This window comes from Nomascus leucogenys, chromosome 2 (genome assembly GCF_006542625.1).
Source record: "Nomascus leucogenys isolate Asia chromosome 2, Asia_NLE_v1, whole genome shotgun sequence".
NCBI lineage: Eukaryota > Metazoa > Chordata > Mammalia > Primates > Hylobatidae > Nomascus > Nomascus leucogenys.
The window spans coordinates 51041149-51060125 of NC_044382.1; the positions used below are offsets into that span (position 1 = coordinate 51041149).

At 44.4% G+C, this 18977-nt stretch overlaps 1 protein-coding gene across 4 annotated transcripts in view; it reads right to left on the minus strand.

Moving 5' to 3' along the window:
* Positions 1–18977, minus strand: part of UTP4 (UTP4 small subunit processome component) — a 38754-nt gene that overhangs the window by 11907 nt on the left and 7870 nt on the right. For 3 of the 4 annotated variants that reach the window (XM_012504828.2, XM_030794762.1, XM_003262931.4), the window contains exons 6-12: positions 15981–16192; positions 8367–8538; positions 8170–8261; positions 5412–5508; positions 4635–4699; positions 3106–3228; positions 1856–2012 (exon numbers count right to left, since the gene is read on the minus strand). In XM_012504828.2, coding sequence (XP_012360282.1) covers positions 1856–2012; positions 3106–3228; positions 4635–4699; positions 5412–5508; positions 8170–8261; positions 8367–8538; positions 15981–16192 — 918 coding nt within the window. The remainder of the gene's footprint in view (positions 1–1855; positions 2013–3105; positions 3229–4634; positions 4700–5411; positions 5509–8169; positions 8262–8366; positions 8539–15980; positions 16193–18977) is intronic. The other variant, XM_030794759.1, reaches the window with a different exon arrangement.

Here is an 18977-nt window from a genome sequence, read left to right on the forward strand (position 1 = left end):
CTGTCTTTTGAAATTCTGTCTCAAAAATAAATAAATTAATAAAAAAAAGAAAGTTATGGACAAACAGCAAGTTCAATAGACGAAGCATATCTTTAATTTACTGGGTGCCTGCTATATATTTAGCACTAAGGGAGGATGGGCACGTCTGAGCCATCTTTGTCATCTAGAGACTTTAAACCAATCTGGCAACACGACAACTAGTGTGGGATAAAAATTGGACAGTGATGCTCTATGCCAAAATGCGTGCTGCATGTAACGCCCCCAAACGATAACATGGCTTTATAACAAGCGTAACCCAGCTGCCAAAGGATGGGTGGGGATGAGGAAAAACGGATGGGGAACAGTGCAAGCTAAGTGACGAGGACTAGAATATGCAGGTTTGAGAGCTGTGAAGAAACCAGCTTGACTACAAGGGGAAGTGAGATGAGAGAAGTGGAAAAAATAAAGTCATATACATAATGCAGAGCCGAATCTCAAGGAGTGCTAGATATAAGATAAACAGCCTAAGTTTCGTAATAAAAACATATATAGATAATAAATAGTCAGTTTGATTTATCTGACCCCTAACTTGTGGGTTTCTTCTCCTATAGGCTTCTGGATCAGCTTATGAACAGTGAGAGTTGAGGATGAAAGAGTTGACTTTCACTAGGCATGGTGACTCACACCTGTAATCCTAGCACTTTGGGAGGCCGAGGCAGGAGGATTGCTTGAGCCCAGGAGTTCAAGACCAGGATGGGCAACACAGTGAAACCCTTTCTCTACAAAAATACAAAACTTAGCTGGGTGTGGTGGTATGTATACTCCTGTGTACTTGGGAGGCTGAGGTGGAAGGATTATCTGAGCCTGGGGAGGGTGAGGCTGCAGTGAGCCATGATCGCACCACTGCACTCCAGCCTCAGCAACAGAGTGAGGCCGTCTCAAAAAAAAAAAAAAAAAAGTTGACTTTCCAGGCTGATGGGAGTGTAAATGACAGTGAAGCAGCAGCTAAAATCCAGGACAAGGGAGAGGGGAAAGGCTCATAGGAAGTATCCAAACAACTACTAGCTTAATTAATCTGGAAACTGAGTCTAAGTCCTTAACAGCCATAGCTAGCTACATAGCCACACTTGTTCATTAATACTCACATTCTCAAGGAAAACAGAAAAATTCTCAGGAACATTAAATGAACACAGATAATTAAACTGTATGTGTAAGAATACTTTTGAGCCAGGCACAGTGGCTCATGCCTATAATCTCAGCTGGGAGGGCAGGATGGGAAGATCACTTGACCCCAGTAGTTCAAGACCAACTTTGTCAACATAATGAGACCCCGTCTCTACAAAAAAAATTAAAAAATTAGCCGGGCATAACGGTGGGCATCTGTAGTCCCAGCTACTCAGGATGCTGAGATGGGAAAGATAACCTGAGCCCGAGAGGTCGAAGTGGCAGCGATCTATGATTATACCTTTTTATAAACAAACAACCAAAAAAGGCAACATGCCCACAAAATACTTACATACAAATACATATTAGAAAATATCAATATTAATGGTAGCTATTTCTGGGTATCACGATTGCAAATGATTTTAACTTTCTTCTTGTTCTGCTAACAAACTAAGGATGATGAAACTTCTCTGGCCCCAAATAAGGAATCAAAAACCCAGTGAGAAAAGAGTAGGTGTGAAGAACATTGCAGATCTCATCGAGAGTCTTCATCTGCCAGCTATCTCCTCCTACTTGAAACTGCAAACATGTGAGTGAGTTTATCTGCAGGGTAGGAGGAACATGAGGGAACCCCCGACATGGAGGCTTAAAAGCAAAAAAGTTACATCTTAGACAGGACAAGTCTCCCCATGGCCAGTTACCAGATTCCCACCTGACTGAGGCTGGAAAGCATGCAGGTGCTTGAAGCTTCCTCCTGACAGCTGAACAATATGCAGAGCTCCTTGATTTGATGCTACAAAGAGCTTTGTTGAATCTTCAGAAAACAAAATCTGAAGGGCAGAGCGAAGGAATGCTGGCATTTTGGAAACCTTTGGGTGAACCAATAATAACAGTCAGTGAGAGAAGGGAGACCTACAGCCCAACAGAAACAATCACAGCTTGGCTCAAGGTACGTTAATGCTTCCTGTCTCTAAGTAAGCCAACTGACTCAGGGTACAGAACACTGGTTTCTCTCCAGTAACCTATACATCCCCCTTTTATCTCTTTAGTAAATATTCACTTCTCTATCAAGGAAATAACTAAGTCACACGTGAAACCACTAAACAGAAAAGCTTTAATTTTATTGCCTGTAGGGCATTACCTTATCCCTCTAAGAACATACCTCAATTTCAAAATGGAAATAAAGGCTGGGTGTGGGCCGGGCGCAGTGTCTCACGCCTGTAATCCCAGCACTTTGGGAGGCTGAGGGGGTGGATCACCTGAGGTCAGGAGTTCAGGACAGCCTGGCCAACGTGGTGAAATCCCATCTCTACTAAAGATACAAAAATTAGCCAGGCCTGGTGGTGGGCACCTGTAATCCCAGCTACTCGGGAGGCTGAGGCAGGAGAATGGCTTGAACCAGAGAGGCAAAGATTGCGGTGAGCTGAGATGGTGCCACTGCACTCCAGCCTGGGTGAAAAGAGCGAAACTCGGTCCAAAAAAAAAAAAAAAAAAAAAAAAAAAATGCTGGGTGCGGTGGCTCACGCCTGTAATCCCAGCACCCAGCACTTTGGGAGGCTGAGGTGGGTGAATCACTTGAGGTCAGGAGTTCAGGACCAGCATGGCCAACGGGTGGTGAAACTCCATCTCTACTAAAAATACAAAAATCAGCCAGGCGTGGTGGTGAGCGCTTGTAATCCCAGCTACTCAGGAGACTGAAGCACAGGAATCGCTTGAACCCAAGAGGCGGAGGTTGCAGTGGGCCAAGACTATGCCACTGCACTACAGCCTGGGTGACAAGAGCAAAACTCCATCTCAAAAAAAAAAAAGGAAATAAAACACTGTTTCATAACAGCCCTCTCCAAATCTCCAAATAGTTTTTAACTGAGCAAGGATTCATATCCAGTTGATTTCCACTTCACACAAAAATGACATATTCAGGAAGTTTCCTCTTATGTGACCAGACACTGGGCTATCACTTACCCTTTTGAGGCTTATGTTGTCGTGTTCATAATTCAGCCGATAGAGAAAAAACCGAGAAACTGTAGAATAGGCTATCCAACTTCCACATGGGGAGATACAGCTACAGATAATGTTCTCAGGACCCTGGCAATATCACGAATCAAGATGAATGTGCAATTAAACTTCACATAACAAGGTGCACTGGGACATGACGCCTCAAGCTCTTGCCACTCTGGACATATCCACAGATATCTACACATAATCTTGATCCACGTGTGGTCTGCGTTAATATGATTATTTCAGAGGCAGAGCACCTAAAAGGCATGGCTTTGATTTCCAAATCCAAGAATGGAGGTCTATTCTTATTTTGGCCCTTTGAATACTTCATAGATAGCCTCATACTAGACCCCAACTTCAGAAACCTGAGCAGGGAGGCATCTACTGAAGGAAAGCTTGGGAGGATATTTAGTTTGAAGTACTTATTTCCTGTTTTGTCTATGACATTCTGCTTTAAAGACTTCTAAGAAATAGCAAATGAAAAACATTTGAAGGCCAGGTACAGTGGGTCATGCCTGTAATCCCAGCACTTTGGGAGGCCAAGGTGGAGGATTGCTTGAGCCCAGGAGTTCAAGAACTGTCTGGACAACAGGTGAAACCCTGACTCTACAAAAAATTAGCCGGGCATGGTGGTGCACACCTGTAGTCCCAGCTACCTGAGAGGGTGAAGTGGGAGGATCATCTGAGCCTGGGAGGTTGAGGCTGCAGTGAGCCGTGACCGTGCCACAGCTCTCCAGCCTGGATAACACAATGAGACCCTGCCTCAAAAAAGTAAGCAAACAAACAAAAAACCAACCAACTAATCAAAAAAAAAAAAAAAAAAAAGAATCTGGAGAATAAAGAAAAGTTGAATGTAACATTTATGTAGTTTTTAAAAATTCACAAAACAAAAAGATTTTTTTTCATAGTATACCCTTTTGTACTATTTGAGTTTTTAAAAATATGCACATGGCTGGGCACTGTGGCTCACGCCTGTAATCCCAGCACTTTGGGAGGCCAAGGCGGGCGGATCATCTGAAGTCGGGAGTTCAAGACCAGCCTGACCAACCCCATCTCTACTAAAAATACAAAAAATTAGCCAGGCGTGGTGGTGCATGCCTGTAATCCCAGCTACTCAGGGGGCTAAAGCAGGAGAATCGCTTGAACCCAGGAGGCGGAGGTTTTGGTGAGCCGAGGTGGTGCCATTGCACTTCAGCCTGGGCAACAAGAGTGAAACTCCGTCTCAAAAATAAATAAATAAACAAATAAATAAATAAATAAAAGCACATTATTTTCATAATAATATCAAAAGAAGACAAACCTATTTCCTGTATACATCCATCTAATAAATCCTCAACGTCCTACTTATAATCACAGGAAACCCAGGCCTAGTGACACAGTCCTTCATTCAAATAGTTTTAGAATTTATACAATTTATGATGCAAACTAAGTAACCTCAAAATTCAGAATGGGAAAAACGTTCTAGAATTCAGAGCCTAAACAAACTTCCTTACCTTTGTCTTTAGGTGCAGTAAATGATCTGCATTTTTAGAGAGTGGAAGAGTATCCCCATTCTTGCCTGAAACGAGAAACTTCCCTGAGATTTTTCTTATGAAAGAAAGAGTATTTGTACATTTTTTCTTCTAAAAAGTCACTCCTTGGAAGAATGGAATCTCTATCAGTGGGAAATCAGAAAAATGCAAGCTCACTGAGTAAGCTCACAATTTTTGAGGGGTATATGAAGAGGAAAGCAGTGAGTACTTCCTTTGCTTCTATCCTCTGATACATCACTAATTCCCTGAAGCTCTAGTCCATAGCCAGGCATGCAGGTGGAGTTTGTGTGGCCTCGATTTTAATCCACTGCAAACGAGAGAACTCAAACATTTCCTTAATAAGTCAAAAAGGCCACTAGGCTGTCACTCCAATAAGATCCATGTGATCTTCTTTTTCATACAGGATTATCATTACCCATCATTAAATCTTGTTTTTCAACAGTCTGTTTTCACCTCAGTTAAGCTAGTGCAAACTACGATTCTTCAACCCTCGCCTTGACTACACCCTGCAGCGCACCACCTAGAGCCATAAACTTTTAAGAGATGACTCAATATCCTGCTAAAGATTCTAATACTCTAAACAACTTATTTGCTTTATCTAATGGGTGGGAAAACCATTAGTTAAAATGGACACAAAAGTCTACTTCAGTTTTTCTGTAATCAGAATTCCAACTGCAATTCTGATTTCTGGCTTCTCTCTCCAGTTTTCTTATTGAAAAAAACGTGCTCCCATCTTACCTGTTGCAACTGTGGATCCCAGTCGCCAAAGTTCCAAGTGATGAGCAAACTGGAAAAGGAGAAGCTGCCTCTTTTTAGAACAGGAAATGAGACGTCGCTATATCCAAGAATCAAAAAGTTAAAAAATAACTCAGGGTCATCTACTGCCTCAGTACCAGATACAGCAGCACCACCTTAGCACGTTTTTTTACTGCTGAAATCCATTCCCTTGATAAATATTTCCTAAGTACTCCCATATGCCAGGCACTGCCCTGGGATCTACGAACACAATGATGAATTAAAACATAGCTACTGCTCTCAAGATGCTTCTAAAGGGGTGACACAAAATTAAATCAGCAATTAGACTTCAGTGTGCCAAGAATTTTAACACGGCTAAACACAGTATGTACTGAAAAATAAGGAGAGAGGACATCTAACCTAGCCGTCTGGTGGTAAATACAGAAGCCCAGAAGAGGTTCACCGGGAAAGACCAGTCAGGCGAAGGAGGCAGGGCAGAACGTTCTGAAGAGGGCAATGGCATGTGACATAGCTCAAAGGTAAGAGTATTTGAGGGAACAAAAAGACCTTGAGAATGACTAGCCTGGGTGAGGGTGCTACAAGCAGGAGAGATGCAAAAGGAAGCTGAAGGGCCAGGCCTGGATGGAGGTTCTATAAGACACACTAAGGAAACTGTCTTTATGCTGAAGCCAACTGGGATAACTAGAGGCTTTGAAGCATGGAACGATGAACAAAGTTGCTTTAAAACAGATCAATGGGCCTGGAGCAGTGGCTCATGCCTGTAATCCCAGCACTTGGGAGGCTGAGGTGTGAGGACTGCTTGAGACCAGGAGTTTGAGACTGGCCTGGGCAAGACAGTGAGATCTTGTCTCTATTAAAAAAAATAAAAAATAAAAAAATTAGCTGGGCACAGTGGCTCACGCCTGTAATCCCAGCATTTTGGGAGGCCAAGGTGGGTGGATCACCTGAGATCAGGAGTTCGAGACCAGCCTGGCCAACATGGTGAAACCCTGTCTCTACTAAAAATACAAAAAATTACCCGGGCATGGTGGCAGGTGCCTGTAATCCCAGCTACCAGGGAGGCTGAGGCAGGAGAATCGCTTGAACCCAGGAGACTGAGGTTGCAGTGAGCTGAGATTGCGCCATTGCACTCCAGCCTGGGCAAAAAGAGCAAAGCTCTGTCTCAAAAAAAAAAAAAAAAAAAAAAAAAAAAAGAAAGAAAAAAGAAATTAGCTGAGCATGGTGGCGCATGCCTGTGGCTCCAGCGACTCGGGAGGCTGAGGTGGGAGGATTGCTTAAGCTCAGGAAACAGAGGTTACAGTGAGCCAAGATCACACCACTGCAATCCAGCCTGGGTGACGGAGCAAGACCTTGTCTCAAAAAAACAAAAACGAATAAAATAAAATAAAATAAGATCAATGAAGAATAGGGTAGAATGACACAAATGGAAATAAAAGGACATGATTAAGAAGCTACTGTAAAGGAACCCAGATGAGAAAAGACATTGATCCAAACTAGGGTGATGCCAGCGTAGACAAAGAGAAATGAATGACTCGATTCAAGAGATTATTAGGACTATGTTCAACCTCATCAAACTATACGCATTAAGTATGTATGGTTTTTAATATATCAAATATGCCTCAATAGAGTTGTTGATCTATCTATCTATATCTATAACATATGTATAAAGATACTGATGAGTAGACTCAATGAGGTTTACTGCTTGAATGAATGGGACAGTAGGTGTGGGGAGCAAGTTTTCTAGCTTGGGAAGATGGTACCATTTACCTAGAACACTGGAAGCCTGGGTTTTCCTGCTCCCACCCAGAATAGAACCTACCCTGAAAGACAAACTAACAAAATTCTCATAACCCACAACTATTTGGAAAAGGGAGAAATTTCCCCAGAAACTGAACTAGGTGTGCTGCTGCATATCTCCTACCCCCATAAATGTCTTTGCAGTGGCTTGCCTCAAAAACAGAAGGAATGAAGAAGGTGGCTACAGAAAGTCCTAGAATATCTCCATGTCCCAGATGGTTAAAAAAAAGGGGGGGCTGGGCGCGGTGGCTCACGCTTGTAGTCCCAGCACTTCGGGAGGCTGAGGCGGGCGGATCACGAGGTCAGGAGATCGAGACCATCCTGGCTAACACAGCGAAACTCCGTCTCTACTAAAAATACAAAAAATTAGCCGGGCGTGGTGGTGGGCACCTGCAGTCCCAGCTACTCAGAAGGCTGAGGCAGGAGAATGGCGTGAACCTGGGAGGTGGAGCTTGCAGTGAGTGGAGCTATGCCACTGCACTCCAGCCTGGGCGACAGAGTGAGACTTCGTCTCAAAAAAAAGAAAACGACTACAAGACTGAGCACGGTGGCTCACGCTTATAATCCCAGCACTCTGGGAGGCCGAGGCGGGCAGATCACCTGAGGGTGGGAGTTCTGAGACCAGCCTGACCAACAAGGAGAAACCCAGTCTCTACTAAAGACACAAAATTAGCCGAGCGCGGTGGCGCATGCCAGTAATCCCAGCTACTCAGGAGGCTGAGGCAGGAGAATTGCTCGAACCCGGGAGGTGGAGGTTGTGGTGAGCCGAGATCGTGCCACTGCACTCCAGCCTGGGCAACAAGAGCAAACTCTGTCGCAATAAAAAAAAAAAAAAAAAGTCCTACAAACTTGCCAAGCATGAGCTGTGCTCAGAGCTTATGGGACAGGGGGACACAGGGATGGGGAGATGAGGGGTTAGCAGGGGCTTGGAATGGACACTTACGTGGGGAAAGGTGATTTTTCGGAGAGCGGCATCGTAATTCTTTACCTCCACCTTCTCCATGAGAGGACGAATGACTAAGTGGGTGTCAGTCCCTGGGAAAGCAAGGGAGAAGGTGTACAGAATTAAAAGTCGTCCTGCATGAGAACAGCCAGAACCGGGCAGGGTAAAGCAGCAGCCTCGCCAGGAGGGGAACCCACCTCCAGATATCAGCGCTGTTGGGCTGTGGGCCACAGTGCGCACGTCGTGAGTGTGATGCTGGAACGGTTTTGTCCGCACCCACTGCTTCTCACTGCTGTTAGATGTCACAGGGACCAGCTGAAAATGGAAGACTGTTCCCTCGGCCGTGCCCACCACGAAACTGTCTTCTTGCTGAGGAATTAAATCATGAGGGAGGTACACGTAAGCAAAACAAGGCCTGGATGGAAAAATATTCCCTGAGGTTTTCAGTCTCGGCAGCTTAGGGGTAAACCTATGCCCAGAATCAGTAGGAAAGTTACAAGGGTCTTTTCCTTCCAGAAGCTAAGGATTCCCATCAGAGGAGCAAGCTCAGACACTGGTAACAATGCGCCCCCTACTGACAAAACTAACAATGTCTACAGTAGGAACAATACAGCAATGCTTCATATACCCAACATAGACCTCCTTAGAATAGCATTGAGAGAGATAAAATACCTAGGACCTACTTGAGAAATTTAAATCCTTCGAAAGAACGTAAGAGAAAACCTAACAAAGAAATCCATACCATGTTATTTAATACAAATATTTAACATGATCAAGCTATTATCGCTAAAGAAATGTATTAAGCCAATAAAAATACTGATAATCTTTATTTGGAACTAGAACAGGTGTTTCTTAATAACGTTTATTTCATTAAAAACATCCAAGAAACATCAGCCAGGCGTGGTGGCTCACTCCTATAATCCCAGCACTTTGGGAAGCTGAGCTGGGTGGATCACTTGAGGCCAGGAGTTTGAGACCAGCCTGGCCAACACGGTGAACCCCGTCGATACTAAAAATACAAAAATTAGCTGGGTGTGGTGGCGCATGCCTGTAATCCCAACTATTTGGACGGCTGAGGCAGAAGAATCACTTGAACCTGGGAGGCAGAGGTTGCAGTATGCCAAGATCGCACCACTGCACTCCAGCCTGGGCAACAGAGCGAGACTCTGGCTTAACAAAAAAGATAAAAAAATGCAAGAAACACCAATAAAAAAAGAGTTTCTTAAATAAACGAGGTGGGCAGAGCAGCACAAACCTGTAGTCCCAGCTACTCCGGAGACTGGGCAGGAGGATCACTTGAGCCCAGAAGTTGGAGACCAGTCTGCACAACATAGTGAGACCTCATCTTTATTTTTTATTTTTTTGTTTTTATTTTTTGAGACGGAGTCTGGCTCTATCACCCAGGCTGGAGTGCAGTGGCATGATCTCGGCTCACTGCAACCTCTGCCTTCGTGGGTTCAAGAGATTCTCCCACCTCAGCCTCCCAAGTAGCTGGGATTACAGGCACACACCACCACACTTGGCTAATTTTTGTTTTTGTTTTTGTTTTTGAGACAGAGTTTCACTCTTGTCGCCCAGGCTAGAGTGCAATGGCGCAATCTCAGTTCACCGCAACCCCTGCCTCCTTGGTTCAAGCCATTTTCCTGTATCAGCCTTCTGAGTAGCTGGGATTACAGGTGTGTGCCACCATGCTTGGTTAATTTTTGTATTATTAGTAGAGACGGGATTTCACCACGTTGTCCAGGCTGGTCTCAAACTCCTGACCTCAGGTGATCCACCCTCCTTGGCCTCCCAAAGTGCTGGGATTACAGGTGTGAGTCACCGTGCCCAGGCTTGTATTTATTTTTCAGTAGAGACAGGGTTTTACCATGTTTGCCAGGCTGATCTCAAACTCCTGACCTCAGGTGATCCACCCACCCCAGCCTCCCGAAGTCTCATCTTTAAAAAGAATGGAAGAAATAAGAAAATCAAAACAAAACAAAAAAACACAACTCACAACACAAACAAAAAACCCAAGCAAGAGTAGTAATGTGGCTGGACGTGATGGCTCACATCTGTAATCCCGCACTTTGGAAGGCAGGAGAATCACTTCAGCCCAGGAATTTGAGACCATCCTGGGCAACATAGTGAGACTGCATCTCTACAAAAAATGTTAAAAACTTAGCCTGCTGGTGCATGCCTGTAGTCCCAGCCACTTGGGAGGCTGAGGTAGGAGGATTGCTTGAGCCTGGGAGGCAGAGGCTGCAGTGAGCCAGGATTACACCACTGCACTCCACCTGGGTGACACAGCAAGACTCTGTCTCAAAAAAAAAAAAAAAAAAAAAAAAAGTAATGAAGATATACATCCAAAAGAATTGAAGGATTGAAGGCAGGAACTCAAACAGCTATACTAACACAGATTGAAGATTCCTAATCCAGGGCCGGGCGTGGTGGCTCAGGCCTGTAATCACAGCACCTTGGGAGGCTGAGGCGGGCGGATCACTTGAGGTCAGGGGTTAGAGACCAGCCTGGCCAACATGATAAAACCCCATCTCTATTAAAAATACAAAAATTAGGCTGGGCGCAGTGGCTCACACCTGTAATTCCAGCACTTTGGGAGGCCGAGGTGGGCAGATCACTTGAGGTCAGGGGTTAGAGACCAGCCTGGCCAACATGATGAAACCCTGTCTCTATTAAAAATACAAAAATTAGGCTGCACGCAGTGGCTCACACCTGTAATTCCAGCACTTTGGGAGGCCGAGGCGGGCAGATCACGAGGTCAGGAGATCGAGACCATCCTGGCTAACACGGTGAAAACCTGTCTCTACTGAAAAAAAAAATACAAAAAATTAGCCGGGTGTGGTGGCGGCTGCCTGTAGTCCCAGCTACTTGGGAGGCTGAGGCAGGAGATTGGCGTGAACCAGGGAGGCGGAGCTTGCAGTGAACAGAGATTGTGCCACTGCACTCCAGCCTGGGCGACAGAGCAAGACTCCGTCTCAAAAAAAAAAAAAAAAACACACACAAAAACAAAAATTAGACAGGCGTGGTGGCATGAGCCTGTAGTCCCAGCTAAAATAATTTAAAAAAAAAAGATTCCTACCTAATCCAAAATCCGAAACTTTTTGAGTGCTAACATGACACCACAAGTAGAAAACTTCACATCTGACCTCATCTGCTGGATTGCAGTCAAAACTGCGTTTCATGCACAAAATGAATAAAATATTGTACAAAATTACCGTCAGGCTATGTGTATCAGGTACATATGAAACATAAATGAATTTCTTGCTGGGGTCCTATCCCCAAGATATCTCATTATGTATATGCAAATATTCCAAAACCCCAAAAAAGTCCAAAATCTGAAACACTTCTGGTTCCAAGCAGAACCAGATCAGAGACACTCAATCTGTACTTGTACCTCAATGTTCAGAGCAGCATTATTATTTTTTGTTTGTTTGTTTGGAGACAGCTCTGTCGCCCAGGCTGGAGTGCAGTGGGACGATCTCAGATCACTGCAACCTCCGCCTTCCTGGTTCAAGCGATTCTCCTGCCTCAGCCTCCCAAGTAGCTGGGACTACAGGCGCACACCACCACGTCCAGCTATTTTTTTTGTATTTTAGTAGAGACAGAGTTTCACCATGTTGCCCAGGCTGGTCTGGAACTCCTGAGCTCAGCCAATCCACCCGCCTCGGCCTCCCAAAGTGGTAGGTTTACAGGCGTGAGCCACCACGCCCGACCTATTATTATTATTTTTATTTTGAGCTGGAGTTGCACTCTGTTGACCAGGCTGGAGTGCAATGGCACGATCTCGGCTCACCGCAACCTCTACCTCCCAGGTTCAAGCAATTCTCCCACCTCAGCCTCCCAAGTAGCTGGGATTACAGGCACGCAGCACCATGCCAGCTAATTTTTGTATTTTTTGTAGAGACAGGGTTTCATCATACTGGCCAGGCTGGTCTCGAACTCCTGACCTCAACTGATCCACCTGCCTTGGTCTCCCAAAGTGCTGGGATTACAGGCACCTGGCCTAGAGCAGCATTATTTACAACAGCCAAAAGATGGAAACAACCCAAACATCCATTAATAGATGAATGGATAAACAAAACACACACGCAAGTATTATGCAGTCTTAGTAAGGAATGAAATACTGGCAATGCTACAAGATGGATGAACCTTGAGAACAATATGCTAAGTAAAATAAGCCAGATACAAAATAACAAATGTTATAAGCAAATTCATAGGGACAGAAAGTAGAATAGAGGTGACCAGAGGCTGAGAGAAGGGAGGAATGAGGAGGTAGTGTTTAACGAGTACAGGTTTCTGTTTGTGGTGATGAAAAAATTCTGAAAATGGATAGTGGTGATAGCTGTACAACAACGTGAATGAACTTTATTCCACTGAAATGTACACTTTTAAAATAGTTTAAAAGTAAATAACGTGGGGAGAATTACAAAACTAATGGTAAAAGGACTAAAGTTTGGAAACTCTTTTATTTTATTTTATTTTTTTATTTTTTTGAGACAGAGTCTCTGTTGCCCAGGCTGGAGTGCAACGGCACAATCTTGGCTCACTGCAACCTCTGCCTCCTGGATTGAACTGCTTGAAATATCTTACTGGTTCCTTCATTAAGGAGTTACAGAAAATCTGACTTATTTCCATTTCATACTTGTATGAATCATGATTATAACTTTTCTGCCTAATCATCATTTAGTAACCTTTTTCACAGATAAGGAAACCAGAGCTCCAAAGGGTTTAAAGGCATGACAAACACAGCCATCTGGCCCCAAAGCCTGTGCTCTGGGCACACCACACTGCCTTAACCTTATGCCAACTCTCTTGCAGGGTCATGACTGTGTAGCAGAAAGGAAAGCATTTTCCAAGGACAGCACATAAGGTGGCCCTGAGGAGCCTCTCCCTCATCTCTAAAGACACTACTTGAAAACCATTAGGCCAAGACAAAAGCAGACATACCCAGCAGCTTAGGAACTCAAACACTTCCCCACCTCCAACTACACAGTTTCCTTACTTTATAAAAAAAAAAAGAAAAAGAAAAAGAAAAAGCCAGGGGCGGTGGCTCATGCCTTTAATCCCAGCACTTTGGGAGGCCAAGGCCGGTGGATCACCTGAGGTCAGGAGTTCAAAACCAGCCATGGTAAAACCCAGTCTCTACTAAAATTACAAAAATTAGCCTGGCGTGGTGGCATGCACCTGTAATCCTAGCTACTTGGGAGGCTGAGTCAGGAGAATCGCTTGAACCCAGGAGACAGAGGTTGTAGTGAGCCGAGATTGCACCATTGCACTCCAGCCTGGGCAACAGAGTGAGAGACTGTCTCAAAAAATTTTTTTAAAAAGGTTAGTTTTCTCAAAGTCCCATCCAGAGAGAGATTTGGAAGGCAAGGACTTCTCCTTTACTCTGTATTCTCTTTCTCTTAAGTGAAATCATTATCATTATTATTATTATTATTATTATTATTGTTATTTGAGATGGAGTCCCACTTTTGTCGCCCAGGCTGGAGGGCAATGGCATGATCTCGGCTCACTACAACCTCCGACTCTCGGGTTCAAGTGATTCTCCTGTCTCAGCCACCCAAGTAGATGGGATTATAGGTGCCCACCACCACGCCCAGCTAATTTTTGCATTTTTAGTAGAGACGGGGTTTCACCATGTTGACCAGGCTGGTCTTGAACTCCTGACCTCAGGTGATCTGCCCGCCTTGGCCTCCCAAAGTGCTGGGACTACAGGCGTGAGTCACCACGCCCAGCCAATAATTAACTCAAGTATAATAATTACAACTGCTGTGGATTAAAACTCTATTTTTTTTTTTTTTTTTTTTTTTTTTTTTTTGAGACGGAGTCTTGCTCTGTCGCCCAGGCTGGAGTGCAGTGGCGCAATCTTGGCTCACTGCAAGCTCCGCCTCCCGGGTTCACGACATTCTCCTGCCTCAGCCTCTCCGAGTAGCTGGGACTACAGGCGCCCGCCACCATGCCTGGCTAATTTTTTATATTTTTAGTAGAGACAGGGTTTCACCGTGGTCTCGATCTCCTGACCTCGTGATTCGCCCGCCTTGGCCTCCCAAAGTGCTGGGATTACAAGCGTGAGCCATCGCGCCCGGCCTAAAACTCTATTTTTAAAGGGGAATTTATCCCACTCATTTCAATTTATACCACTATTATCACTTACATGTGACATCTATGTTTTTTTTTTTTTGAGAGGGAGTCTCGCTCTGTCGCCCAGGCTGGAGTGCAGTGGCGCAATCTCGGCTCACTGCAAGCTCCGCCTCCTGGGGTCACACCATTCTCCTGCCTCAGCCTCTCTGGTAGCTGAGATTACAGGCGCCCGCCACCACACCCGGCTAATTTTTTGTATTTTTAGTAGAGACGGGGTTTCAGCGTGGTCTCGATCTCCTGACCTCGTGATCCGCCCGCCTTGGCCTCCCAAAGTGCTGGGATTACAAGCGTGAGCCACCGCGCCCGGGTGACATCTATGTTTTTCAGGGCTTTAACATACATCAAACTGTTCTCAAAAAACATGTGATATGGAATAGGAACACTACGCTAGAATATGGATGTTGGCACGTGGGATAGCACATCATTCTCAAACTAAGGAGATAAAGAATAAAGGAGCTAGTCAACAAATAAAGTCACTTTCCATGTCTCACTGCTAAAATACTCAAAGGTTTATGAATGAGAATTCATGTTACCATTCTTCTATAATATTTATGTCATAGAAAATAATAGGCTGGATGTGGTGGCTCACGCCTGTAATCTCAGCACTTTGGGAGGCCGAGGCAGGCAGATCACTTGAGGTCAGGAGTCAGACCACCCTGGCCATCATGGTGAAAGCCTAAACATATAAAAATTAGCTGGGCACGGTGGCGGGCACCTGTAATCTCACCTACTCCGGAGGCTGAGGCAGGAGAAATTGCTTGAACCCAGGAGGCAGAGGTTGCAGTGAGCCGAGATTGTGCCACTGCACTCCAGCCTGGGTGACAGAGCTAGACTCCAAAAAAAAAAAAAAAAAAAAAAAAAGAGAAAATAGGCCAGGCACAGTGACTCACGCCTGTAATCCCAGCACTTTGGGAGGCCAAGGTGGGTGGATCACTTGAGGTCAGGAGTTCGAGACTAGCCTGGCCAACATGGTGAAACCCCATCTCTACCAAAAACATAAAAATTAGCTGGGTGTGGTGACAGGGGCCTGTAATCCGAGCTACTGGGGAGGCTGAGGCAGAAGAATCGCTTGAACCTGGGAGGCAGAGGTTGCAATGAGCCTAGATCGCACCATTGCACTCCAGCCTGGGTGACAAGAGTGAAACTCCGTCTCAAAAAAAAAAAAAAAAAGAACTACTACTAAATAAGACATTTTGGCCAGGTGCCGTGGTTCCTGCCTATAATCCCAGCACTTTGGGAGGCTGAGATGGGAGGATCCCCCAGCCCAGGAATTTAAGACCACCTTGGGCAACATAGGGAGACCCCATCTCTATTTTTTTTAATTAAATTAAAAATAAATACATAAATACAAAGGTATAAATATAGCGCTTCTCAAGATTCTTCTAGGCTGCTGTGCCCTATCTACAATCAGACAAGATGAACTGGAGGTGAGCAGTGTTTAAAGAAAATCTCCTGCTAACTAATCTCTTGGAGTATCCTGTATTCTCTAACCAATTGTTAGGTACTATGGAAACAATGTGAGTTTTCAGATGCATTTTCCTAAACTCATCTTCCTCCAGTACAACATCAGGATCAGGAACCAGTGTTCGTGGCACGTCACTAAGGCTGCTTTCTCTACTCACCCCCAAGGGTGTACATCAACCACTCTAAACAGGGACTGTACTCACGTCAGCTACAGCAATGGACTGTACATCAGCATTAGCGATGAGATGGCTCTTCACAAGTGTTCCAGTGGCTGAGTCCCAGAACTGCACCTTCCCAGCAGAGTCCACACTTATGACAGTGCCATCGGACAAGTAGGCGACACCCCACACGATGCACTTCCGCTTAGACACGCCCATATACTGCCTGTCCACAATCATCTTATGAACAGTGCTGCCTGAAAAATCAAAAAAGCACGCCTTCAAACGGTACTTATTTCTCTGTCTTCAAAATCTGCCTGTGGCCAAAGTGGAAGGACTGCTTGAGCCCTGGAGTTTGAGGCCAGCCTAGGCAACAAAGTGAGACCTCATCTCTACGAAACAAAATAACAAACCCGCTTGTGGTAAGCATGATATGGTAGGTGGGCTGACTGAACAGCCTATAAATGGTAGTTCTGGTGAACCTGATCTCGGAACTCCAAAATGGTTACCTGAAGAGAAGGGGTGTTGGGAGAGCCTAACAGGAATGGGATAGAAGGTGTGAGAGAGGGAGGAAGGGAGGGAAGAGAATGAGAACAGAAACCCCTTTGGGGGGGTGAAATGGAAAGAGACATTTAGGACATTCACTTAAAGCTGGTCAACTGCACACACACATTACACACTCTGCTCTTTTCCAAAATCCCACAGGATAGGGAGAGAACAGTGACAAAATTTGGGGAACTGGAAAGCAGACAAGTAGTGGCAACTGACTTAGCAGGGCCCTGAAACTAAGTCCCAGGTCAGCAGAGAGGAAAGTCAAGAAGCCACCTGATTTATACTATGGAATCCTTGGACTCAGGAATTGGGGACCCCAGATATTCTAGAAAAGGAGTAAGTGGGGCTTCAAAGAGGGATCCATTAACAGCTGATAGACCCCTCAGATAGCCATGCCCTGACTAAGAAGGTGGGAAGCTCCCAAAATGCACGTCAGCAGAATACTGGAGACGCTGTCTGAGGAGGGCTATCAGGCAGAAGCAGTATATAAAAACCAGGATTAAGTGAACGTTTCTCACTGAATGTTGAGAACACCATTCTTTTTTTTCCCCTTAGAATGCTGATAGCCAGGCCAATACTCACCAGGCAGGAGAATGAAAAACCATTTCTGAGGAACATAACTGGCACAAAAGAAAAGATCTGAAGATTCTGGCTTCAGGGCTACCCCAAATAAGCAGTCCAGCCAGATCATTCTTCAGTGAAACCCAAGCTCAGTAAGCCACATGATGCAGTGATGAGATGATCACCAGACATGAGGAAAGCCTTTAACGTGAAAGGCAGAGGCCAAACGGACTAACAGAAACAAATAAATGAATAACAGGGAAGAAACAGGCAAAGTGAAAAACACTTGACAATTATTAATAGCCTTAGAAAGAGAAGAGTTTCTGTATAATGAAACAAAAAGAGAATGCTATAAAAAAGAAGATTCACGAAACAAAAAAAGAACTCTGGAAATGTCAAAAATGAAAAACTCAATAGAGGATTCAAAGATAAAAATGACAAACTCCGAGAAAGCATAGTAAAAAGACAAAGAAATGAAAAATAAGAGTAAAAGAATTTCCCCCCAGAACTGAAGGACATGGGTACTGGATTAAAAGAACCTACCAGGTGTCCAGAATAATCAATTGATCCACACACCAAGAAACCTAATTATTACATTTCATAACAGTAAGGATAAAACATCCTAAAAGCTCCTGGGGGAAAAACAAACAAAACAGGTCCTATACAAAGGGATAACTCTCAGAATGGCATCTGATTTGCTAATAATATGGGGAGCTGGAAGACAGCGGAGCCAGGGCTTCAGAATTCTAAGGGAAAAGAATTTCCAACCTAGAATTCTTTCTCATGCACTCGTACTCAGGATCCACCAAAGGATAAACCAAGAAAGTGAGTAACACAGAAATAGGAGATCCTATCCGACAGGGAAGCAAAGGAGATCTCAAGAACAATGGAAAAATCAACCAGAGTTCCAGATCTCACAGTTGTGCAGCAGGCCCAGGGTGGCTAAGCCAGATGGGAGCGGGTCAAAAGGCACCGGGAGGGACTTATTCACAAAGATAAAAGTGGAGAAAGAAAATCAGATGGACTTGAATCTCATTTATGCAACTGGAAAAGTGTGGGAATGTATCATAAGACACAGAGACAGAGACACTATTAAACAATAAGTATACAGGAAAAGAAAGGAAATTGACTATGTGAGTAGTATATACATAGTCAAAATAATGAAAACATCAACTACTAATCTGAACAAAGTTATAATATGACCATACTGGGAGGATCAGGAGAGAGTGTGGATACCTGTGGCAGATGGTAGAAAAAGAGGGGCAAGTTGTAGAAGTCAGTAAAAAATGGTCTAAAGCTGAAAAATCAAAATGTAGCATAAAAAGCATGCTAGGTTCTGCAGTGATAGATACCAAAAGAATCAGCTAAGGGTCACAAGTGGTTGCCTCGAGGAGAGTCAGAGAGATATAGAAGGACTCCTTTTTTGTAATAAGCTTAAGGGATTTTTTTTTTCTTTTTGAGACAGAGTTTCACTCTTATTGCCAGGCTAGAGTGCAATGGCGCGATTCTCCTGCCTCAGCCTCCTGAGTAGATGGGATTACAGGCATGTACCACCACCCCGGCTAATTTTGTATTTTTAGTAGAGACAGGGTTTCTCCATGTTGGTCAGGCTGGTCTTGAACTTCCAACCTCAGGTGATCCACCACCTCAGCCTCCCAAAGTGCTAGGATTACAGGTGTGAGCCACCATGCCCAACCAACCTGTTTTATCTCTGTATCTCAGACGGAAGTACAGACATGTCCACCTAACAAGTTGAGATCAACCCCATCAATGAAGGATTCTATGAAGCCAATTTTCCAGGCCAAGAACAGAAAATATCATGGTTCTCTGCTTTTCTGATCTCATGTTTCACCAATTATGCTATGAAAATCTTATGTTCCTCAATGACAGAAGCCCATTTTTACCAAGGACTGGGATCTATAAATAGGT